The sequence below is a fragment of the Alexandromys fortis genome, unplaced genomic scaffold (assembly GCF_014885135.2).
Source record: "Alexandromys fortis isolate MF-2015 unplaced genomic scaffold, M_Fortis_MF-2015_v1.1 scaffold_31, whole genome shotgun sequence".
NCBI classification, from domain to species: Eukaryota; Metazoa; Chordata; class Mammalia; order Rodentia; family Cricetidae; genus Alexandromys; species Alexandromys fortis.
The window spans coordinates 12,479,221-12,503,881 of record NW_026067974.1 but is presented as its reverse complement, the minus strand read 5'-3'; the positions used below and the strand labels follow the sequence as shown (position 1 = coordinate 12,503,881).

The window sequence follows — 24,661 nt, the reverse complement described above, 5'->3', positions numbered from 1 at the left end:
AAAACCCAAAAAAAAAAAAAAAAAAAAAAAAGGGTTCGGGGGAGGGAAACTTTTTGATAACAGCAGTTGTGGTTTTATTGTGTCCAACACATTAATAAATGAACTTCAAGCCTGAGCCAGGAGATGCCCTGACTCTCCTTGCCCAGCCCTGGGGAGAAGGGGTGGTACAGGAGGTGGCCTGGCTGTAGTGTCTGACTCACATGAGGTGTGCACATCAGAAGCTCGGTGGGCACCAGAAGTTGTGGGTTATAAGCTCACTTGATAGATAGCACAAGCCCTGCACACAAGGCCTGTCAGCTTCTAGGAAGCTGCTACTGGTTTGCCTGGTTCTGTTCAGGCATCTGAGGTAAGAAGGAAGGGCTGGAGGAGCGGCTTATCCCACCTTCACCAGGGTAGCAGGCATATAAATACAGAGAATATAAATATAAGTCCAGCTACTAGCCAAAAACAACCAGGAGGGATGGACACTAGCCCGATGGGCAGGTCCAGGGACTGTACTGCTTGTGCCACTGAGCACAGAGTGCACTCCTGCCCCCTGGTGTTTACAAGAGGCGTGTCCAGCCTCCAGGGCTGGTTGGTGTAGCACCTTGAAGAGGGTGAAGCAGGGGCAGACACAGGAGGCCCAAGCCACCGGCTTTAGAAAGTCACAGAGCAGCCAAGGCTCTAAGTGATCATCCAAGCTCCTGTTGCCTCACAGATGAGAAAACTGAAGCCCAGAAAAGAATGGCCTTGCTAGGCCACAGGATGACTGACAGCCCAGTCATCATTCCACACCACCTCAACCAATGAGGCCTCTGCTCCCAGAGCAGGAAGAGGAAGTAAAAGAGCTGGGCGAAGAGTAGAGGTCAAACAGAAAACACCACTCCCAGGAGCCTGGCTTTTCCCAGCCTTGAACAGGCCAAGGGAAAGGTCAGAGTGAGAGACAGGAGCCAACTCTAAGCCAGCATATATGACAGTGTGCTCACACTACCCGGTCACTTTGCTGAGCCCAGGCTGGTGCTGTATTACTGGCAGGAAATTTAGAGAGTTGGAATCCCTGATAGGAGCCAGACCATGGACTGGGCACTTTGGCATGACAGCCCTGCTTCCTGCCCCGGGCAGATGGAAGGGACACTATGTACCATGAGTGTCCAGGTAACAGTGGAGACAATGGGATGTGAGCTGGGCGTGGGGTGGGGACTATCATGGAAGGGTCAAGGGGAGGGCCAGCAATCAAGTTCACCTGCACTTCTTGGAGTTAAGAGGGGACAAAAGTGGCATTGGCCTGGGCCGGCCCAGCTTCCTGGCCTAGAAGATTATTCCCTTACTGATTGAAAGAACAGCTTGCTTATGCACGCTTGTGCCCTCAACCCATCCTGGAACGGGGTTGGAAAGGTGAAGAAAGAAGGGCAGCCCTTCAGCCATCCAAGGAGCCGCTGCCCTTGTTCTTGCGGCTGAGGGGGAAGGCAGACTTGCTCTGGGGCTGGGTCATCTTGCTCGCCAGGTATATGAAAGGCTCCAGGAGGGAGCGGCGGTCAGCCACTGACACCTCCCATAGTTTCACCTTCTCTGACTTGGCCCAGTGCTGGGCCACATCAGGGTCTACACGACGTTGCTCCTGCAGGTCACACTTGTTGCCAAGGACCACGATGGTGACCTAAAGAAGAGAGATAAGAGTAGATAGAAGTTGGCTGGGTAGTGGAGGTGCATGCCTTTAATCCCAGCACTTGGGAGACAGAGACATGCAGATCGCTGTGAGTTCAAGGCCAGCCTGGTCTACAAAGTGACTTCCAGGACAGCCACCGTATAAATATAGTGATTCAGGCTCAGGAGTAGCAGTCAGCTGTTTCTGGCCAACAGCTGGGGAAGATGCAGTTCCCAGAGGCCAACAGCTTACAGAATTTTGGAGGACTGGCAAGGGCATGGAGCCACAGGGAAGAAAGATTCGGGGGAGCTTCATGTGTTAAAACTGATCCTATTAAACCACACAAAAGTGTTTATATTGTCCTAGCCACCTCTTGTGCAGGATGAAGACCTCCAATGACCTTCATGGTCTTCTAGCTCCTAAACTACCCCTTGGCAAATAAGCACAACTGGAATCGTCCCCAAAGCCTACCAAGTACCCACGCCCTCCTACCACTGGGCTCTCAAGAAGTCCAGGACGTGTACCTCCTTCTTGTCCTTGGACTTGTCGATTTCCTTCTTGAGCAGCTCAACGCGCTGAAACGACTCTCGGCTGTCTGTGCTGTAGACCAGGACGTAGCCATCAGTGCAGGAGAAGCAGTGCCTGGGCAACTCGGCCCCATCCCGGAGACCCCGAGTGTCATAGAAACGCACCTGCTCCCGCACCCCTCGGTCTGTCTCAATGGAGCCCACATAGATGTCTTCCTGGGTCTCAATCATCTCAGAACCTGGGTGAAAATGAGACTTGATTAAGAGTCAAGGGAGATGGGACGTGTGAGAGAGGTGGACATCGCAGTGAGAATGAGGAAAGTGAGGGCTCTGAAGAGGCCACGCTTGAGAGAGCTAGGCAGGGATGACTTGGGGAATGTGTGTCATGTCACCATCACACAAAGCAACACTGGGTGCAGCACCACACACCTTGAATCACAGCTCTTGGAGGGCAGGGGCAGAGGCAGGCGGATCTCTGCGAGACCCAGGCCAGCCTGGTCAGTGTGGTGAGGCCATCTCAGAGATGATGATAGTGACAACAAAGTGGAGAGTGTGGGGAGCAGACACCGCCCACCCACCTCTGACCTATGCACCACGGGCACACACGGGGCGTGCAGGCACATCAGGAATGCACACTCCCCAAGCGCCCTGTGGGGCTTTTTCTAGCTTGGTTTTGGGTTTCTCCCTTCTAGAGTTATTCAATGATGTAGACCTGGGGAGTACCATGTTTTCCTTTTTCCTCCATTGCTGGGGTTCAAACCAGTACTCCGTCAGCCATGCCTGCAGGCCCAGTTTTGAGGGTGTAAAAGCAGCTGGTGTCCTTTTCAGCCTTTGTGTTCGTGTGACCAGATCCCACCAAATTCAACATCTCCCACCAACCCGCCAGCCCCAGCAACACTCACCCACGACATGGTTCCCATACAGGAGTTGCTCAAGAATTGAAGTTTTGCCCACAGATGCCTGGCCACACACGACCACCTTGCAGCTCTTCCCCATGCTTAGCGTTCAACCTTCAAGAACAGAAGGAGTGTGGTAAGGGAAGATGGAGGGCAGCTAGATAGCAGACTGGGGAAGCTCCAGGGGTTGAGCAGCACCCCGATGTATTTCCATGCCCTACTGAGCAGTCTGCTGTTCTGTAATTAACCTACTTGTCCCAGGAGTGGCCAGGATTTGGCACACAGCAGGTGTGGGATTAATGGCACCACAAAAGGAGAGGCCCAGGGAGTGGTTTACAAAAAGCTGGCCAGGTTCTTCCCAGTGCACAGGATGTATAGGGCACCAAATTCCTGAAGGAAGTTTCAAAAGAGCTCTTGCTCTTTTGCTGGGTTCTGTTTGTTTGTGTTTTGTTCTGCGGAGATAGGATCTCGTGTAGCCGAAGCTGGCTCACAGCTGATCCTCTGGCCTCTCCCTCTCAAGTGCTGGGAGTACAGGCATGTGCACACCAGGCTGTTTTCTCTCTTGAACCATGATCCCCATGAAGAAAGAAGCACGGATTAAGATTTGTCTTAATTCATCTTCTTGGAGAGAGTGTGCAAATAGAGAAATAACTTGCTTTCCTGAATGACTGAGTGAGAACAAATTCTGCCTAACCATCCCGAGTCAAATCCATGGGAGAAAAACAAACAAACATAAACAAACAAAAAACAACCCACACATATCAGACAAGAAGTGATGGAATCAAAGCCGCTTCAGAAAGGGATTTTTTACGGCACCGAGAGAAAGCTCAGACTTAAAAACTCTCTGAAGAAGCCGGGCGATGGTGGCGCACGCCTTTAATCCCAGTACTCGGGAGGCAGACGCAGGCGGATCTCTGTGAGTTCGAGACCAGCCTGGTCTACAAGAGCTAGTTCCAGGACAGGCTCCAAAGCCACAGAGAAACCCTGTCTTGAAAAACTAAAAAAAAAAAAAAAAAAAAAAAAAAAAAAAAAAAAAAAAAAAAAAAAAAAAAAAAAAAAAAAAAAAAAAAAAAAAAAAAAAAAAACAAAACTCTCTGAAGAGACTCCTATCGAGAAACTTCCAAACACAGACTCCTGGGAAGCTCCAGTGATCTCCCTTCCCTCTCCCTCAGAAAGTAGAGATCCTGCCCCAAAGGGGTCGCAAGCAGAAACCTCTCTAGGAGATTCTCCTAACGCCGATCTCCACCCCATGGTCTGAGAGGCTGCCAGGGGCCGCCGCCACAGACTCCCCCTGAAGGGCACCCCTCAGAAACTATCCGTAGGCAGAGACAGGACAACCAAAGTGGATCAGGGGCAGAGGCCGATCCTACCCCGCCTCTCAGCTCCATACCTCCGGGGTCCCCGCAGCACTCCAGCTGAGGTGCCCCCCGGAGTGGGCAGGACCATGGGAGGGGCAGTTCGACGGTAAGGACGCCCCTCTCCCTCTGGGTGGAAGCACTTGCTCTGGAGCCCCGCCCCCCAACGGCCGGCCTTCAAGACAACTTCCGGCAACGCAAAGCGAGCGCTGGTCCCACAGCGCCCCCAGAGGCCGGCGGGGGAAATGCTGGCCAGAATTTACGGTTTTGATTACCAAACTGATGCTTCCAGTCTCTGATACCGAAACGTTCTCTCTCTAGAGGACAATAATCCATCATTAATTCTATCATCTATTCGACAAGCTTTTTTCTTTTCTTGGCGGTGCTATGAATGGAACCCAGGGTCTTGCATATACCAAGCAAGTGCTCTTTGAACCTGGAATTTTTTTCTTTTTTAAATAAAATTTCTCTATGTAGCCCTGACTGTCCTAGAATTCATGCTATAGACCAGGCTGGCCTCGAACTCACAGATATCCCTTTCTGTTTCTGCCTTTCAAGAACTGAGACTAAAGGCGTGCGCCACCACACCTGGTTAAACCTGAAAATTTTTTGAACCTGGAATGGGTCTCACATTTGTATCCCAGCACTTAGAGGATGAAGTGGGGGTGATTTTGAGTTCAAAGACAAGTCCACACAGAGATCCTGTTTCAAACAATCAAAACAAAAAAAGCCCTACTTTGTCTTGTCTGTGCCTTGCATAGGGCCATAGGCAAAGGAAGTTGGGTAGGGTGATTGTCTGAAGTTCCCTGTCTGGAAGAATTAGACATCTAAAGCAAGGATGACCACACACCATGATGAGGGCTATCACTGAGGTGGGATGCTATGGGCACAGCAGAAGGCGTTTAACTTGGGGGCAACAGATACCAAAGGGAGGAGGCCATGCCCATGTTCAGGTTTGAAGACTGAAGAGGACAGAGAAGTCTAAAGCAGAGGAAAAACAAGAACCACGCCATTTCTGGAGTCACAAATCCTCGAGCTCATTATTTGGCTGCAGGGAGCAGCCAAATAACAAAGACCAAACTCACAGTAATAGAAAGCCATTGGTGGATTTATACCAGGGGAATGATATGATCCATCCACTTTTGTAAGGAAGGTCATTCTGTCAGAAGAGCCAAGCCTTGACAGAGATGAGACTGGGAGACAATTACGAAACTGGTGTAACCTCTGAGTTTACTCATTTGCTTTTAATGACAAGATTTGGGACTGAAAAGGAGATTTATGGATGTATGGTAGGTGAATCAAGAAGTGTTGATAGATTGTAAGTCAAGAGCAACACTGAAGACTGCATGTTTCATAACCCATATTTTATGTGGTAGCCAGTTGAACAGATGAATATACAACATAAGGAGTTCAGGAAAGCATAAAAATTTATCTTTATTTCTGATGTTGAGAAAAGAGTAGAAGTAGCTTCAATAAATGGGTGAAGGAATTAGGAATGTCGCTCAGTTGATAGGGGACCTGGTGGCGTGAAGCCCTGGGTTTGATCTCCAGCACCATATAAAAAACAGGCATGGACGAGCCAGGCAGTGGTGGCATGCGCCTTTAATTCCAGCACTCAGGAGGCAGAGGCAGGTGGGTCTCCGGACCTCTGTGAGTTCAAAGCCAGCCTGGCCTAAAAGGGCTAGTTCCAGGTCAAGTTCCAAAGCTACCGAGAAACCCTGCCTCGAAAAGCCAAAACAAAACAAAACCAGGCGTGGAAATAGAAGTCTGCAATCCTGGAGGCAGAGGCAGGAGAATTCAAAGTTTAAGGAAAGACTGAGCGAAGTGAAACCTTGCCTCAAAAACAAATTCACGACTAGATTTTTTTGGGGATTTTTGAACACCTAGGAGATGATAGTAACTGGTCAAGGAAGTGCAGGAGTCTGCAAAAGGTCTAGGAGGGGCTGAAATAAGGTTTGGTGGCTAAGAGCACTGGCTGCTCTTCTAGAGGACACTATTCCCAGCACCAGTGCTGAGCTGCTCACCACTACCTGTTAACTCCAGCTCCGGGGAATCTGAAACCTTCTTCTGGCCTCTGCAGCCTCCCCTCCCCCCCACGTGGTGTTCACTCACAGAGACACATGCACAGACACAAACACACATTTTTTTAAAAAATGTCTAGGCAACAAGAAGAATTGGACGTTGGGATGAAGTTAAAGTTGTGAGAATAGGCGAATAGGTTGAGCTACGAGCGGCAAAAAGTTGGAAGTAAAAACCAGATTGGTCCGTGAATTACACTGTATACTGTGAGGTGAGCCACTGGCAGGCAGGGCAGGGGGTGAGGTTTTTGTCATTCCACCCCCAACCAACAGTGCAGGTAAAGGCGTGAAGGCTGAATGACCTATCCCAGCCCACCGAGTTTCCGTTCTCATTTTCTAGTCAGTGGCCCCCGTGGTTTCAGTTCCCTCAGTAATTTTATTATTACAAAACAGGTACGGGCCTTCGCACACTGTTCCTTAAGGAAAGGGGGCATAGACACTGTTAAAATTCCACTGCCTTCTTATTTTCGTCCCTTTTGGCTTTAAATTATACCCTCCAAGTCATCTCCTCCGCACATTTAACCTCAGAGGGCCCCAATTTAATCCAGCTCTACAAATACAGTTGGGTGTAATAGTGGTGCTTCCAAAATGGTTAAGCTGTCTTCCCAATGCGGACCGCATTTGGCCAGACAAGCGCGCTGGGTAGAGTTTACGAGAGGTAGGAGTACAGGGGACACTAAGGAAAAGGGACCTCACCCCATGAGCTGCCTTATAAACTCCGGGGCAGGGGCTGGGGCGCCCTGTCACCCTCTCTAGACGTAATGCTGAGATGGCACTCCCAAGCGGCTGACATGAAAGCGGCCTCATAAAAGGGTCCGCGTCATTAGGGTGATGAACCAGTTGGTGCTTGGAGATCCATGGAAGATGAAAGGCGCAGGGTGAAGACGCCCTGCGTTCCCCTCGCTTGGCTGGGCAGGGCTTCCAGTCCCCGATGAAAGCTGGGGGACTGGGCTCCAAGTAGCTCTTCATGCCTTGCCGGGGAGGAAGCTGTGGACACACTCCAAGGTCGGGAAGGTAGTCGCAGAGGGCTTTTTTTCCATCGAGTCTTGGGTGACCCGTCGCCACCCACCCGCGACTCCCAAGCTTCACAGGAGACTCTCTAGGATTGCAAGTTGTTATGGCAACCAGGCTGTCGGGATACTGAGGCAAGCCGAGGTCTAGAGAGGCAACATCCTTCTGTACCCTCCTCCTATCTGCGGGGAAAGTGGCGCCCCCTACGTACAAGAGCCGTCCCTGGACCCCCGCCCCAGGGCGGAGACCACCGTGGACCTCCAGGGATGGGAGGCCGCTCTGGCCCCAAGCGGAGCCTCTCGTTGGTAGACGGGCTCGAGGTAGTCCCTCTGGGCGCGGCGCCGCTGAGCAGCTCGATGCTCCGACCGGAAGTGCTCTTCACCGCCTGCCTCCCACCCGGCTCTCTGGTCCCGGCGGTAAGATGGCGGCTACCGCGGAGTGCGATGTGGTAATGGCGGGGACCGAGCCTGAACTGCTAGAGGACGAAGACTCCAAGAGGTAACTAGGTGCTAGGGTCATGGAGGGGGGCGAGCTTGGAGTTCATGGCCCGGGGAAGGTCGACTCGGCGGCGAAGCAGCCCCCAGGTGTAGAGACGCTACCCTGCCTTCTGCAGACAGCCTCCCCCCTCCCCCCATTTGGGCTGGAGTCGACATAGACCCCCCTGAGGGGACGTTCTTGGGGATCGGTTTTCCCCTTCTGCTTCCGCGTAGCGGGGCGCTGAGGCATGGTCTAGTTCTGCGGCCGAGAGGAAGGTCGCCCTCATTGTAGAGGCCGGGGTGGAACCTCAGAGGTCGGCTGCAGGGTGGGGGAGGCGTCGCGGCGCCGATGACGACTTCCTTAACAGAGCCCCAATCTCCGCCTGCTCTGGTTGACTTGTGTGCATTGTTGTCTGTCCTACCTGCACGTCTCCAGAGCCCTCGTTCTCCTCCTGACCTCCTCTTCCTCTGTGATCGCACCCAATGGGGTCATTAGTGTGGGTGCGAGGAGGTTGTAGGACTCCGGCTATTGACCTGCTCGCCCCCTGATTACCGTAGACATTACTAATGGATAGGCAGAAGGACGAGTGAGGAGCTCGTCTCGTACTGTACGGGTCAGACGTGTCTTCACCCTTCCTCCCGAGACCATGCTGAGGCTCAGGGAGGACAGCTGTTTCGATGCAGTTGGCACTGCTGGGCAGCTGCAGTAGCACGAGATTGCCAGTCTGGACTAGCCTAGGGAGCTGCTGAGTGAGTGGTTTTCGAGAACACTCTGTGAATTCTGGCACCAGTCAAGGGCAGGTTTTTGACGTGTGGCTAGAACGCAGTTCTGAGCAGGCGTACGTGTTCTGATAACCAGAGGTGAACCATCCCTGATCAGCTGCAGGTTAGTTTCGTCCTTTTGCTCAGGATGGCCGGCAGTGCCCTCGGTCTTCTAACACATGTGATTCGTGTGCTCCAACTAAGCGTGTGGGGGTAGGTTTTCAATCGGAATCATCTGAGATGGTGAGATCAAGGAGATCTACAAACCAGGATTCTGAGGTTTTTCCTATCCAAGCTAGAGATACAGGGCGTACTCGGGGAGCTACCATGAATATCGTAGTTACCAAGTGTATGGGCTGGAAGCTGGGAGGCTTCACAAAAACGTAGCCGATCCCTGAGATACCAGTCCAGTCTAGTCTCCTTCGTTTAGAGTTTCTGCATCATTACAGTATTGGGAGTTAAGCATCATCGGCTCATATATATCTTAAGGAATTGCAAAACTAGAAGGAAAGCCCTTCGCCAACACAAACAGAGCTTAAATTTATTTCATTTTACTTGTATCTAGGAAGAATTTGGTGCTGTTCTCCTTACTGATATAAATAGGGACTTTGACCACACGTCACATAAGGAATCTGTAAGGAGTGTCCCTCCTTTGGACTTCAGGCAAGGGTCTCTGTAGGCCAGAGCATTTGGGCGGCTGAGGCAAGTGGATCTCTGTGAGTTCGAGGTCAACCTGGTCTACTGAGCTTCCAGGAAAGGCCCCTGGAGGTGGGCAGGGAGTCTGTCTCAGAACAAAACAAGCCAGGTATGGTGGTGCTCATTGTAATTCAGCACTTGAAAGCAGAGACACACCGACCAAAGGCAGCCTGCTCTCTGCAGTTACCGGTAGGCCAGCCAGGGCTCTGAGGGCTCTGTGTTAGGATTTGCTGGGGGTGGGGGAGCACTAAAACAAAGCAATGTTGTAAGGCAGCAACATGTGAACCATGGTGTTTGGTTAACTGCCCTTTTTGTGGAATTCATTGATTATAAAAGTTACCTACCGCTGTAGCAGGCTTTCCTTTGGGCTACCACCCAGCTCCCAAATCGTGACTTTATATTAATTATGATTGCTGGGCCAGATCTCATGCTTGTCCCACTAGCTCTTATAACTTAATTTAGCCTGTTTCTCTTCATCTACGTCTCCCACCCCCACCCCCCAGACAGGGTTTCTCTGTAGCTTGGAGCCTGTCCTGAACTAGCTCTGTAGACCAGGTTGGTCTTGAACTCACAGAGATCCCCCTGCCTCTACCTCCTGAGTGCTGGGATTAAAGGCATGCGCCATTACCGCTGGCTTCATCTACATTTTGTCTCGGCTTTTTGCCTTTCTTTCATTTGGTGTGTCCTACTTTTCTTGCCTCTTCCTTGTCTAGACAGCTGATGGCTGACTGGCCCTGGGTGTCTCCCTCTTTTCTCCCTTGTTCTCGTTCTTTGTAGACCAGGCTGGCCTCTGCCTCCGAGTGCTGGGATTAAAGGCCTGTGTTACCACCGCTCTGCCAGCAACACATCTTTACATAATTGAAATAATATTCCATAATATACCACCAAGTCACCATAATAGTAAGTAAAGGTGAAAAATGTTTTCTTAAGCAGATGTGTTGTATATTTATGGAGTGTGAATTTTAGACATGCTGAAGCTGATTCTTCAGTTTTATATGTTCATTATATACCAGTTATGTATACAAACGAAATAACTTAGATCATTTTTACCTCTGCTATGTGAGGCATCCTCAGAAGAATAAGCATTAGTCATGTCCTTAATCCCAGCACTCGTGCGACAGAGACAGGCGGGTCTCTGGGTTCGAGGCCAACCTGGTCTATGTAGTGAGTTTCAGGACAGCCAGAGCTAAACAGTAAGACCCTGCCTTGGAAAATCAAACAACAGCAGAGTAAGCATTAGGATCTGTTAGCATGAAAAGGAGTTGTTGATGTGTAGTTTTTCCATTGTTGAAGGAGTAGAGATTTAGCGGTTTTGGAAAGAAGTTTTATATTTTCTTGTTTTCTAGAATCTTCCTGTGCAGCCAAAGCAGGTGATGGGGGAAGGACATCCTCTGAAGTGCCTCTTCACTGCCTGGCATTGTTAAAACCTTTGGTTAAGTTCCTGTCTCTGGTTACTTCCTTCTACTACCAGTTCACTTAGGGACACAGCAGTCTAGGAGTCCCTTGGGTGTTTTGTGAGGCCCAGCAGGAATCCTTCCTTCCTTGCATCTTGGCTCTAAATGGACCTTGCTGCTGCTAAATCGTCACAGTCCCATAGGGAGGCAAAATGAGAAGAGCTCCAGGACCTCACTGCAACATTCTACGTGACTACATCATATTTCTTTAGCTTTAATTTAATTTGTCAAGAGAAAAGAGACCTTAGGTGTTTGCATCTGTTAGTTTGTCACAAGCCTTTATCCACGGCAGCTAAGAAGTTAAAGATATATTGAAAAGGTATAGAGCAATCCAGGAAAGAAGCCACTCCCACATGTGCATATGTGTGCACTCACACATTAACACTCTGCATACCCACTCTTAAGTCCCACTGAGAGTCCATTTTTCCATTATTTCTCTTATTTTGGTGTTGAATATGGAAGCCACGTCTCCATTGTTTCAGGTAGTCTAAGCTGATTATTAGCACACTCCAAAATAGAATTTTGTGTGTGAAAATTGCTTCTATTTAGTGAGTGAGAGAGAATGAGAACACTTTGGAGGCCAGAGGAAAACTTGTGGGAATTGATTTTCTGCCATTTGGGTTCCAGGGATTGAACTCAGGTTGTCAGGCCTAGTGGCAAGCACCTTTACACCTGCTGAGCCATTTTACTGGTCCCAAAATTGTTTTTTTGTTGTTGTTTCTTTTCTTTTCTTTTTCTTTTTTTTTTTTTTTTTGACTGCCACTTTATAGATTAAGAGTTAAAGTTAAGACATTTCAACAGTTCAACTAACTTAAAGCCTTTGGGGTCCTTGGAAGTTGCTGGCCAATATGCAGTGCCTGTCGTGAGTTAAAGGCCTCTGAATGCAGGAGCAGCTTGGTCTCTGTAGGTAGCCTTTATTATGACATATTGATGGGTTTCAAGCAGTTCACTAGGAGGAGACATGTCTTTATTTCATTTTGTGTCTGCTATGACTATACATAGAGAACCAGAAGCATCAGGGAGCTATAGATTGGGAGCTAGGACAGCCTTGCTTGCTTCCCTGAGCTGATATTTCTTTTTTTTTAAATTTAATTATTTTATATGTATGAGTGTTTTGCCTGCATGCCATGAAGACCAGCGTGTTGCATCCCGGAACTGTAGTTACACATGATTATGAGCCGCTATATGGGTGATAGGAATTGAACCCAGGTCTCCTGTAAGACCAATAAGTGCTCTAAACCACTGAGCCATCTCTCCAGCCCTAATGATCTGATATTTCCATGTTTTTGTTTTGTGTGTTTAGGTGCTTTGCCTGTATATATGTCAGTGTGCCAGGTGTATGTAGTGCCTGTGGAGATCAGAAGAGGGCTATCTCCTAGATCTGGAATTACAGATGATTTTGAGCCACTATTTGAGTGCCGTTGAACTTTGATCCTTTGGAATAGGAATCTGTGCTCTTAACCACTGAGCCATCTCGCCAGCCCCTGAGCTAATATTTCTGTATCTGTTCCCCAATGCACATAAGAACCATTATTTTTTTAATTTACTTTGTGTGTGTGCATCTATGAGTGTGAATGTCGGAAGACAATCTAGGAGTCGGTTCTCTCCTTCTACTATATGTATTCTAGGGATCAGACTCAAGATTGTCAGGCTTGGGGCAAGCTGCTTTACGTGCTGATCCATCTTTTCACAAAAGCCTGCCTCGATCCCTACCTGCCTACCTCCCTCCTCTCTCTACCTTCCTTCCTTCTTCAACAAGGCCTTGTTAGGTAGCTTTGGCTGGCTTGAGACTTGCTATGTAGACCAAGCAGGCTTCTTTTTTTTTTTTCATGGTATTTATTGAGCTCTACATTTTTCTCTGCTCTCCTCCCTGCCTCTCCCCTTTCCCCCCTTCAATCCTCCTCCAAGGTCCCCATGCTACCAGTTTACTCAGGAGATCTTGTCTTTTTATACTTTCTACTTCCCATGTAGATTAGATCTATGTAAGTCTCTCTTAGTGTCCTCATTGTTGTCTAAATTCTCTGGGATTGTGGTTTGTAGGCTGGCTTTCTTCGCTTTATGTTTAAAAACCACCTATGAGCGAGTACATGTGATAATTGTCTTTCTGTGTCTGGGTTACCTCACTCAATAATGTTTTCTAGTTCCATCCATTTACCTGCAAAATTCAAGCTGTCATTTTTTTCTGCTGTGTAGTACTCCATTGTGTAAATGTACCACTTTTTTTTTTTTTAATCCATTCGATCGAGGGGCATTTAGGTTGTTTCCAGGTTCTGGCTATGACAAACAAAGCTGCTGTGAACATAGTTGAGCACATGTCCTTGTGGCATGATTGAGCATCCTTTGGATATATACCCCAAAGTGGTATTACTGGGTCTTGAGGAAGGTTGTTTCCTAATTTTCTGAGAAATTGCCACACTGACATCCAAAGGGGTTGTACCAGCTTGCATTTCCACCCGCAGTGCAGAAGTGTTCCCTTTTCCCTACAGCCTCTCCAGCATAAGTTGTCATCAGTGTTTTTGATCTTGGCCATTCTTACAGGTGAAAGATGGAATCTCAGAGTTGTTTTGATTTGCATTTCTCTGATGATTAAGGATGTTGAACATTTCCTTAAGTGTCTCCAAGCAGGCTTCTAACTCACAGAGATCTGCCTGCCTCTGCCTCCTGAGTGCTGGGATTGGAAGAGCCATTCCTATTAGGCTTTTGTTATCTAGGGATCTTAATTCCTTTGGGAATTAGGAATTTATCTTTTATTTCTCTGTCCACAGTGCTGAGTCCATACTCCGGGCTTTGCAGTAGTTCTGTTTGTTTACTACAGCTTTTTAAGGCTCTTTGGACTTCATAGCCTTACTTAACCAGAGCTGATGGGAACCCTCAACCCAATTAACATTAGGAATGTCCACCTTCTCATAGAATTCCAGGGCAAGCAGCTAGACATTTCAGTAAGTCTGGAAGCCAAATGGGAATTTATCTTTGACTTTAAATTCAAATTAATGAGAAACACTTCAATTTGGTATGCTTTCTGTGTGGCTCAGAGGTAAAGATGTGAAAGATGGAAGAAATGAGTTATGGCTAAGGAAGGGGATAAATTTAGGAATACAGAATCCCAAATACAGCAAATTAGTTGAACCCTGATAAAAACTCATAGAAATTTGTTAAATAGTCATTAGTAGAACAGAGCTAAGATATAGGAAGTCTCTTTTCCTTAATGTAGTTCAGACTCGTATTAAACAGTGTTGAGAAAACAGCAATCTTAGGGAAATATTGGGCCAAGTGAGTGGCAGTTGCTCTAGTGCCTTGTCACTTGCCAACAACAGGAATTCTGATTGGTCTGAAGCCTCACCTTATTGGACATTCCAGCCAATAAGGAGTTAGCTTAGTCCTTGAAGCTAGTTTTTAAAAAGATTGAGTACTGGACAGCTGCCTTTGGTTTCTTTCTCTAGGACTTTAGAAGACTAGAGAGCAATGATTGGCTGCTGCCTAGGTGCCTTGTCACCTGATACAAAGTCCTGTTGAGAATCCTTTTGTAGGCCCCTCTTTCACTAATGTTCACTCCTCATTCTCCAGTGTTGAATGATGTGGAAGTTACGTAGAAGACGGTCCAGGTATTCTTTGAAGCTGTGTTTCATCATTAGGAACAGGGTTCGGAGTGGTTTTTCCAGGGGCCATTCTTTTTAGGGGTCTGACAGTTGCTTTCTCACCCCCAACCAGACAGAAACCATAGTTCTTATTGTATACCATGGTGGGCAGAAGTGTGCGTGGTTGGGCCTTTGAGAAGAGTGGTGTGTGATGGGTGTGACTTTTCCAGTTTTGTTTTAAGACCTGATTGATTGGTGTGTGACGGGTGAGGAAGCTAGGTTATTAGATACACAGTGTTGACCATCTCTTCTGAAGCTGTGTTACTTTTAGGACGGTATGAGGGACAAGCAGGACTCTGCTGTATTTTCTGCCTGAAAGTTTCTGCCTGGGCAGTTTGACCAGAGACAGTTTTAGCCACCTGTTAAATTGAGGACCCAAGAGTACCACTGGTGCGTCCATACTGCCCTCTAGTTTCCATTCCTACCTTCCATATCCCCCCCCCAAACATCAGGAAGCGTGTGTGTGTACACGTGTGTACACGCGCACATGTGTGCATGCGCACCTTCGTGGAGATCAGAAGACAACGTGTGGCAGTCAGTTCTCTCCTTTCACTGTGTGAGTTTGGCAATAGAGCTCAGGTTCTCAGGTTAGGCAGCAGCTGTCTTTACTTGCTGGCCATCTTGCCAGCCCTGAAAGCAGGCTTTAAATTGTAGTTCCTTAGCTCTAGATTGTTGAGGGATGCCACTGTCTCTGTCAGGATGAAAGATGTTGCCAGAGCTGTTAGGGTCGAGTCTGGACCCTGGCAATGCTATAGCTGAGCTCATCCACCGTCTTCAGGAGGCCAGTTAAAGAGACAAGTCAGAGTGATTTATTCAGTGTGGCTGTATCAGGAAGAGGAACAAATAAGGAAGTTCAGAGACACTCCTCCCCCTAGTCTATCAGGTCAGGATCTGCGGTCTAGGTTTAGACAGAGGGCAAGAGGTGTGCATAACTAAGTGTCCGTGGTCTTTCCCAAGGGCACCAATCTCTCCTAACAAAGCAGTCTGACCTCTGAGAGACAAGTTCCTCTCTGGCGGCTGGCACTAGGCCTTAGCCTGTTCCTTTCCACAGCTTAAGATATGTGGGGGATTCCAATCCAAAGAACCATGTGTCGCCAAATAAGCCTGATAGCCAAAAGGAGGTGCTCGGGTATCTCTTTAGAGTGTCCTTGCTCCTTCAAAGATGTCTGCATTGTCATATAAAGGAGAACCAAAAGATGGAGCATGGGTTTGGGGATATGTTGTCAACATCATGCTCAGGCTAGCACTGAGAAGCCAATGACGTGTACTTTCAGAGAGGCTCGTTACCTTATAGTCTGGTCCCCTCTTCCCAGGGGTAAGTACAGGATAAGTAAATGCCAGAACACTGATGCCTGTTACTTGAGACACGAAAGTCACAGTTGAGGTAGCTGTTGCTGTGACTGTTGTTATGCCTGCAGTGATGGGTGCTGTTCAGATTGGGATTGGATTCATTAGTGCATCACAACCCAGCTTCCCCAAAGACAAGGCCAGCACATGAGCGCCTGGTGTCCTTCCCTGCTCCAGCAGTAGAGAGTGCTGCTGGCTTGTGCAGATTCACCCACAGCTCCCCTTAGTGCTCTTGCCCTCTGCTTCTGCCCCTGTTGGGTTTCCCTGGAATGTCCAGAGTACATTTTGACTTCTCCAGTAAGGAATTCATCTTTGTTTTCCACCTTTTCTCTTTTTGGGAGTAAGAGATTATTTTTGAGATTTTTTTTGTTTTGTTTTTTAATTAAGGTAGTTTTTTTTTTTTTTTAATTTTTTCGAGACAGGGTTTCTCGGTGTAGTCTTGGAGCCTTCCTGGCACTAGCTTTGTAGACCAAGCTGGGCCTTGAACTCACAGAGATCCTCCTGCCTTTGCCTCCCCTAAAAGTGTAAGCCACTACTGCCTGACCTAATTAAGGTAGATTTTTAAAAATACATTTTTAGTGCATAGATGTTTTGCCTGCATGTATGTCTGTATGAGGGTGTTGGATCCCCTAGAATGGAGTTACAGACAGCTGTGAGCCTCCATGTGGGTGTTGGGAATTGAATCTGCGTTCTCTTGGAAGAGCAACCAGTGTTTCTAACCACTGAGCCATCTCTCCAACCCCGAGTTTTTATTTTTATTTTTTTTGAGACAGCATTGCACACCATAGCCCAGGCTGGCCTTGAACTCTGTAGTAGTAATCTGCTTCAGCCTCCTAAGTGCTGGAATTCTGGGCATAAACCATGTCTAGCTGGGTTTTAGTTGTGCTTTAAAGTGAGAATGGGGTTGCTGATGAGTCTTTCCAGCTTCCCACACAGGCAGTTGCCTGGCACCTAAGTCCATGCAGTGCATCTCAACTGAACCTGGAAACAATGTTTATTTCAAACACAAGGGTTAATTCTGTGGGACTGAGAAGAAAGCACAATAAAGAACCTTGGGGTGGGGCTGCGCATATTGGGGAAGGTAAAAGGAAGGCAGACACTGCAGGGTGAAGGGAACTGGGTCGCAGTGGCTTTGCAGTGACCAGAGCGCCCCTTGTCTCTAGCTGGTTAGAGAGCAGTCAGCACACAGGGCCTCGGAGACTCTCCAGTGTTTGCAAACTTTTCACAAGTCATATGGCTTTCACTTACTGAAATTCTTCTTCCCCTTCGGTTTTTCCAGACAGGGTTTCTCTATGTAGCTCTAGAGCCTGTCCTGGTACTTGCTCTGTAGACCAGGCTGGCCTCGAACTCACAGAGATCCACCTGCCTCTGCCCCCCCCCCCCCAGTACTGGGATTAAAGGCGTGTGCCACCACCGCCCAGCTCTGAAGTTTTTATTTGTAGATCAGAATTTATTTAATTTTAATATCTTTTAGAGAAATGGAGTGACTTACTTGTTGGCAGGGTAGGATAGACATGAGGCTGTTAGGCTCTTTACTCTAGTCTCATGAAGGTCAGAGAGAGTACAACATGAAACAGGCCTTGTGACATGCCATTGGGGACAAGAGGTCTGGGGAAGGGGGAGGAGGAAAGAATTTCTACTCTGAGACTGGCCAAGATCTCATAAATTCTGTAGGGTAGGGTGGAGGACATTTCTAAGTCAACAGGCAGCTAGTAAATTTGACTGAAGAAGTGAGGTGCCACAGTCTAGAGCAAGGTCTATGTAGAGACAGTGAACATGGGAGAAACACGTGGGGAGTCCTGATGTCCAGGCATATACGTGCTGTAGCCCTGGCAACCAGGAGGAGAAAAATACAGTAAAATAGTCTCTAAAATCAAAGCCTTTTTCTGAACACTCCTCTGCTCTACGAAAATTAGAGCATTTTGTCCTCGGTTGTAATTTTAGCAAAATTGGAATTTTTTTCTGCTTAAGAATGTTACTTGAGAATTGAGATTTCCCTTTGTTGGCTTTTGGTCTCACAGATAAAGAATTTAAAAACAGACTCAAAGGAAAGCTTTAAGTTTGAGAGAGAACCCACAGGTAGGCAGAAAACAGGGTAGGCAAGATATAAAGTATGTCTCTGAAGCTAGCTGGATGTGGTTGAACAGACCTTGTGAGTTTGAGGCCAGCCTTTTTCATAGTTTCAAGACAGAAACTGTCTCAAAAAAAAGGAAACAACAGTAACAAAATTCTCTAAAGCTGCCAAGAGGTGGGGGAGAGCAAGAGGGGCAGTCATGCCTTTTCAGTTAAGGGCCAAAAAAGCCAGCAAGTTTGGCAGTGCATGACGGCAAGCAGCTGCATTGTACTGGGTGGAAGGGTCTTTGAAAAGAGAGTGACAGGGTCCAAAGTGGGAGGGCAGGTGTTCTTGGCCAGTATCCAAAGGAAAGAGACAAGGGAAGGGAAAGTTACATTTTTTAAAGTTAGCATGCAGAAAAGCAGGCAGGCTCAGAAGTGAAGAAAGATCCCAAGTGCCCTGTGGGAGGGCCTCCTGTAGGTATAAGTACCCTGTTTAAATTAGGGGCCTTGTGTTCAGCCATCTTTTTAGCTTGTGAAAAGTGCTGAGGAGTGATCTCTTGGCAGACCCTGTTGGATTAACTCTTAAGGGAAGGGATAGCAGTGTAATGTAGGAATGTAGAATGTCACATCTTAGCTGGTCATTGGTGGTGCACACCTTTAATCCCAGCCCTCAGGAGGCAGAAGCAGGTGGATCGAAGCCCTAATAACTTGACATTTTCATATGGTATTTTCATTTTTAAGGAGAGGCAAAGCTGATAATGAGGGAGAGGGCCCATCTTCAATCACCTTTAAGTTTGCTAATGTCTGTTTAGCTACTAACAAGAATAGAAAATATACCAAGGAATGCAAAACAAACAGGTTAAAAAACATTGGGATCCCATCTCACTCAGACTATTGTATCGCTCTTGATCTAAATTATTATTAATACTATTGGGAAAGTTCAATTTGATTAAAAAAACGTTTGTCCTGGTTTCCTTTGCTGGGATAAACACCTGAGCAAAAGCGACTTGGAAAGGGAAGAGATTATTTTGTCTTATAACTGCCACTGAGGAAAGTCAGGGCAGAAACTTGAGCAGAACCAGAGGAGTGCTGCTTACTGGCTAGCTCAGCTTGTTTTTTAATAAAACCAAGGCCACCTTCCCAGCAGTGGCACCACTCTGAGACTTGCCAGCAGGACCATCTTCTGAAAGCACTTTCTCAATTAAGGTTGCATCTTCCCAGATGGCCCTAGCGTGTGTCAGGGTGACAGAGACACACACACACTGACCAGTGCAGTGCTCTAGGCAAACCCTCGGAGGAGAAGCGGTGCTGCAGCTGTTGTCCTGCAGAAACCTAATGCTCTCCTGGGCTGCAGATCCGCACAGCAGCTTTCATGCAATGGCTGAAGCAGGTTTTTGGTTTTTTTTTTCCTTCCGGAAACTACAGCTCCCAGACTCCTCCTGGATTACGGATACCTGTGCGCGCGGGCGTGCACAGGTGCACACACACCCGCTTTAAAAGAATAATACCTTCCTCCCCACACGTGGTGGGAGTGGGGGTGTCTTACCCCTAGGGGCTGGAGAGATGGCTCAGTGGTTAAATAAAAAGCACTGACTGCTCTTCTAGAGGTCTCAGGTTAAATTCCCAGCACCCAGTTGGCAGCTCACAGCTGTCTGTAACTCCAGTTCCAGGGGATTGGAACCCTCTTCTGCCTCTGAGGGCACCAGGCATACAAGTGATACACAGATTAAAAAGTATTAATTTTGAAAGACTTTCACTCACTGAGAAAAAGTATTAATTTTAAAAGACTTTTATTCGCTGAGCCGTGGTATTGCATGCCTTTAATCCCAGCACTCTGGAGGCAGAGGCAGGTGGGTCTCTGTGAGTTCAACGCCAGCCTGGTCTACAAGAGCTAGTTCCAGAACAGGCTCCACAGCTACAGAGAAACCCTGTCTCAAAAAAAGGGGGGGGGGAACCTGTTAATCCTGGGTGTGCAATAAACATTTTTGTATGTGTACACACTCTAGCACACATGAAAGTCAGAGGATAACTTTGGGGAGTCAGTTTTCTCTTTTTCCCCATATGGGTCCCAGGCTTGATGGTAAGTGCCTTTACCCCTGACCTACTCTGCCAGCCTAAGGAGGCTTTTTTTAATATTTATTTATTATGTATACAATATTCTGTCTGTGTGTATGCCTGCAGGCCAGAAGAGAGCACCAGACCCCATTACAGATGGTTGTGAGCCACCATGGGTTGCTGGGAATTGAACTCAGGACCTTTGGAAGAGCAGGCAATGCTCTTAACCTCTGAGCCATCTCTCCAGCCCCTAGGGAGGTTTTTAAAAATTGCTATCTAGCATCTGACAGAGGCTGACTGAAGTTTCTAAATGCCGCTTTAATTGCTAAAAAGTTAACTAGTTGGCTTAATGTATTTTTAATTTACTGAGCTGTAAATGTGCAAAGTTGGCTGGTGATCATTTGATTGCGTGATCCTGCTAAGACCAAATGGTTCTGTGACAGTGCTTGTGGTAGTGATTAGAGCAACAATGAACAGAAGATTCCGAGAGCGTACCTGCAGGCTCAGACACGGATGTTAGCATGCGTGGTGTGGAAGAGCAGGATTTCAAGGCTGCAGTTTGCTTTTTCTTTGTCTTTTTTTTTTTTTTAAAGATTTATTTATTTATTGTGTATACAGTATTCTACCTACATGCATGACTGCAGGCCAGAAGAGGGCACCAGATCTCATTACAGATGGTTGTGAGCCACCATGGGTTGCTGGGAATTGAACTTGACCTTTGGAAGAGCAGGCAGTGCTCTTATCCACTGAGCCATCTCTCCAGCCCAAGGCTGCCATTTTCTGACTGGTGGAAAAAACGTTTGAAAACAGCAGTGCATACCTAGAGAATAATGTGTTCTGCTGTGTGCCTTTGTCAGGAAGGGTGCTCATCTATGGATGACATTTGAATGTATGCAAAAAGAACAGTTTTGGGGGTGGGGTGGGGGTTTTTTTTTGTTTTTTTTTTTGTTTTTTGTTTTTGTTTTTTTAGAATCTGTTTGCAGCCAGACTTGGTGGCACAGGTCTCTAATCCCAGCACTGGGGAAGCAAAGTCAGATGGAGTTTGGAGCTAGCCTGGTCTACATATCAAGTTTTAGGCCAACCAGTGCTACATAGTGAAACCCTATCTCAAAGGGGGGGGTGACTGTGTGTGTAGCATCAGTATGGAAATCACAGGACATCCTTAGGAATTGCTTCTCTTCTCCCACCCTAGGGGCCCCATGGATTGAACTTGGTAGTTAATCTTGGTGGTAAGCATCTTTACCCATGAGTCATCTTACTGACCTGAGTTTTTTTTTTTTAATTGTCCTGTAGCCATTTTTGCAAGAATTGGTCATTAGTGATTCCAGTCAGAATTATTCCCAGCATCTTTGTTGAATCCAAGCTGCTGTGCTTATGATGTTTGGAGTTGACCCAAAGATTAGGTGGGGAATTAGATAAGGTAATCTTACATAATCAGGCCTAGTGTGCAAGCCTATAATTGCAAACTATTTGAGTGGTTGAGTTGGGAGTTGAGACTGAGCTGAGCTACAGTGAGTTCAAGGCCAACCTTGAGAAACCTAGTGAGATCCTGACTCTAACAAGTATATTTTAGTTCCCAGTAAAAAAAATAAAGCATTTTGTGGTCGTTATATGATTACATGGATTGAAATACTATGCTCTACCCCATAAATATATAGTTATGTCAGAAAAAAAGTAAAATGTTTAAAAAGTAAAAATTTTAAAGACAGACCAAACAAAACAAAAAAATCAAAATTATAGGCTGGGTTAGGGATCCACTTGAAGTCTCGAGTTCAGTCCTCAGCACAAATGAAGCTGAGGGCAGTGGCACTTGTCTGTAAACTCTCAGTTTGGGAGGTTGAGGTGGGAGGACCAAAGGGTCGGGGTCATTCTTGGCTTTGTAGTGAATTGAGGTCAGCCTGGGCAAAACCAGTCAAAGCAAATGAAAACAACAAACCTACTATGAAGGCCTCTAGAAGTTAGGAGACCAAAGCAGTCACTGTGGTACAGCACTGCAGTAATCACTACCGTGCATCACTGTGGTACATCATTACAGCACACCACTGCATCACTGCGATATGTCACTGCATTTCTGCTGCACATCATTGCTGCTTCCTCATCTGGAAGACAAGTGGAAAGATGGCTGCAGCATTGCTTTAGAAGGCCTGTGCACATCTTGACTGGAGCTGTCTGAGAGTATGAAAATCACAAGAGGTGTATATAGTTGTTAATAATACCATCAGGCCAGTTCTAGATATGGATATTTTGCTTTAGTATTTTGAGGTTTGGTCTGAATTTAATTTGGGGGTTTTAGTTGTTGTCGTTTGTCTTTTTGAGCCAAGATCTAGATAGCCTTGACTGGCTGGAACTTCCTCTGCGTAGACCAGGTTAACCTCAAACTCACAGAGATCCTCACCTTTGCCTCCTGAGTGCTGCAAACTTTTGTGCCCACAGAAAATAATCTCAACTCTTCCTTTCTCAGCACTGGTGTTTTAGCAGATACATATTGAAACTTCATTTAGTTATCAAATGAATTACTAACCCTGGCAGTAGTGACAGGTGCCACCTTCAGATTGCCCTCAGTTCCAGTGTTAGCAAGCTCTTCTCCTTTTGACATCTCATCTTTCAGTCACTTTGCTTTAAGGGCAGATTGAACAGCTTCCGCTTTCCTCCAAGGCAGGACTTGAATGATTTAGCTAGCTCTGAATTGTTCCTGGTGCCATCCTGGTGGATTCTAAAGATCCACTTTTTCCTCTACTGGTCTCAAAGGCTCAGGCCCATTGGTTACAGCTTGTGTGTTTGGGGAAATCCAAAATGAAGTTAGGCTCCATTTGGACACAGGACCTGGATACAAAAAATAAGCATTTGGGCTAAAAGCACCAAGTGTCTAAGTCTCTTGTCTAGGCAGCTGCTAATAAACTGTGTTTCTATGAAAATAAGTCCTTTTTATGAAACTGGGAATAGCTAATTCTGGACTGATGTGCAGTGTGAGGTTAAGACTTGGCAACTTGTCACAACACAATTCTTGTTCTTTCTGCTGTGGGCTGACTCGACATTACTTGCTTTGTTTGCTCTAGAATGGAATCTACTCACCATTTACTAAATTGAAATGCATTTCTTGGGGGAGGCAAAGTCCAGTTCACTGGGTCTTACATTTTAAAGAGAAAGGAGCCCCACTTTCTCTGTGACTGGTAGTTAGAGATCTTGTTTAGCTTGATTAAATCCAGGTTTCAAACCTGGATTCGAAAAAATCCCTGCGACAGATTTTTCATGACAGCTGTTTTGTCTTAGTTTAAAGAAATGTTTATTTATTGTCCTTGCCTTATTTCCAATAGTACAGATCAATTTTAAAGTGCTTATCAATATCACAGAAGTGAGCATTAGAAAGCTTAGATAGTAACACATGCAGACTTTGGGGTCTGACAAGCATGGTCACTCTCTGACATTGGACAAGTTACTTAAACTCCAGCAGACTTGAGGTTGTTTTGGGGAGGGTGTGTGGGAACAATGAACCTTACTCGGCTAGTTGTGCATGGAAAGAACCTGGCCAAAATACCTGTTAGTGAATTCAGCTGAAATCGTTTAGGTTTATATTAGAAGCCAGCAGTGCCCTCAATGCTCCGTGGGAAAAGTGTTGAGGAAAAACCACCATTCAGGAGCTCTTGTTATTAATAAGTCTGTGCTGCTGGCTCAGTGGCTGGATGCCTTTGGTTTTCCTCAAAGATCTGGCTATTTATTCTTAATCTCTACTGACTGAAGAAGTAGATAGGTCAGTATCTACTCCAGAGTTTACTCCATTTCTTCAGAGTGGTTTTTCTTAGCTTCTGGAATCCAGTTCAGGGAAAGCCCTTGAAATCTCTTGGCATATCTGTTGTTAAAACATAGGCTTTTCTTAGAGTTTGTGTAACACTCTGCTTAATTTATGCTTAAAGGAATTTTGTATCTTGCACGGAAAGATTTCAGTTGATTGTCTTACGTCCTGCAAGTGAGGGAGGTCTTTCCTGGGTTCTTTTAATAGCAGATGGCCTTTTTAAAGCATCATGACAGTTGGTATAAAAAGATTTTCAGGCAGATTTCCACCCAGTACAATAAAATCTGTCAACATTAGTAAGTCAGTCTTTTCATCTTCGGGGCCTTACCAGGACAGTGTTGAGGAAGTTTGAAAAGGGAGGACAGCTTTGTCAGTTTGTGGTTTAAAATATGTAAGAAATGAAACATGAATCTCGCATGCTGTGTCGTAGACTCAAGCTGCTGGGGATGTAGCTCAGTGCTTTCCTAGCTCATACAAATCCCTCGGTTTCATCCCCAGTACCAGAAGGGAGAACCAAAAACTGACTTTTGTCTCTCTTTCAGGCAACCCTAAATTGATTTCCCTTTTGCATGTATGGAGAATAGGAAAGGAAACAAAAATCTCTAAAAGAAATATGCTTTCATACTTAGTTATGTTACACTAAAGAATCATCTTTATTATTCGAGTTGGGAAATAGGATGTTTTGAAGTACTTTTTTTTCTCCCCCTACAAGACAGGGTCTTAGTATGTATACCTTACTATATGCTATGTAGATCAGGCTGGTCTCCAAGACACAAAGATCCTCTTACCTCTGCCTCCTGAGTGCTGGGATTAAAGATGTGTACCACCACGCCTGCTGCTTAGGGCTACTTTTTTTTTTTTTTTTTTTTTTGTTTTTTTGGTAAGTGTTTTTCTTTTGGT

General features: G+C 46.5%; 2 protein-coding genes across 3 annotated transcripts in view; one reads left to right on the top strand and one right to left on the bottom strand.

The window, feature by feature from the left end:
- Positions 1-47: 47 nt before the first annotated feature.
- Nkiras2 (NFKB inhibitor interacting Ras like 2) lies at positions 48-4,571 on the bottom strand. 2 transcript variants are annotated; one of them, XM_050156844.1, is made up of 4 exons: positions 4,438-4,571; positions 3,054-3,161; positions 2,149-2,390; positions 48-1,636 (listed from the first exon to the last, which is right to left on the bottom strand). In XM_050156844.1, the coding sequence occupies exons 2-4, from the start codon at positions 3,145-3,147 to the stop codon at positions 1,397-1,399; spliced, it is 576 nt and encodes a 191-aa protein (XP_050012801.1). In that variant the 5' UTR covers positions 3,148-3,161; positions 4,438-4,571; the 3' UTR covers positions 48-1,396. The 2 variants fall into 2 exon arrangements, with proteins under 2 accessions (XP_050012801.1, XP_050012802.1); XM_050156845.1 differs by having other exon boundaries at positions 4,418-4,565.
- Positions 4,572-7,836: 3,265 nt separating this feature from the next.
- The window catches only part of Dnajc7 (DnaJ heat shock protein family (Hsp40) member C7), a 36,750-nt gene continuing 19,925 nt past the window's right edge, over positions 7,837-24,661 (top strand). The window contains exon 1 of the mRNA XM_050156837.1: positions 7,837-7,989. Within this exon, the coding sequence (XP_050012794.1) occupies positions 7,913-7,989 (77 nt within the window). The 5' untranslated portion in view covers positions 7,837-7,912. The remainder of the gene's footprint in view (positions 7,990-24,661) is intronic.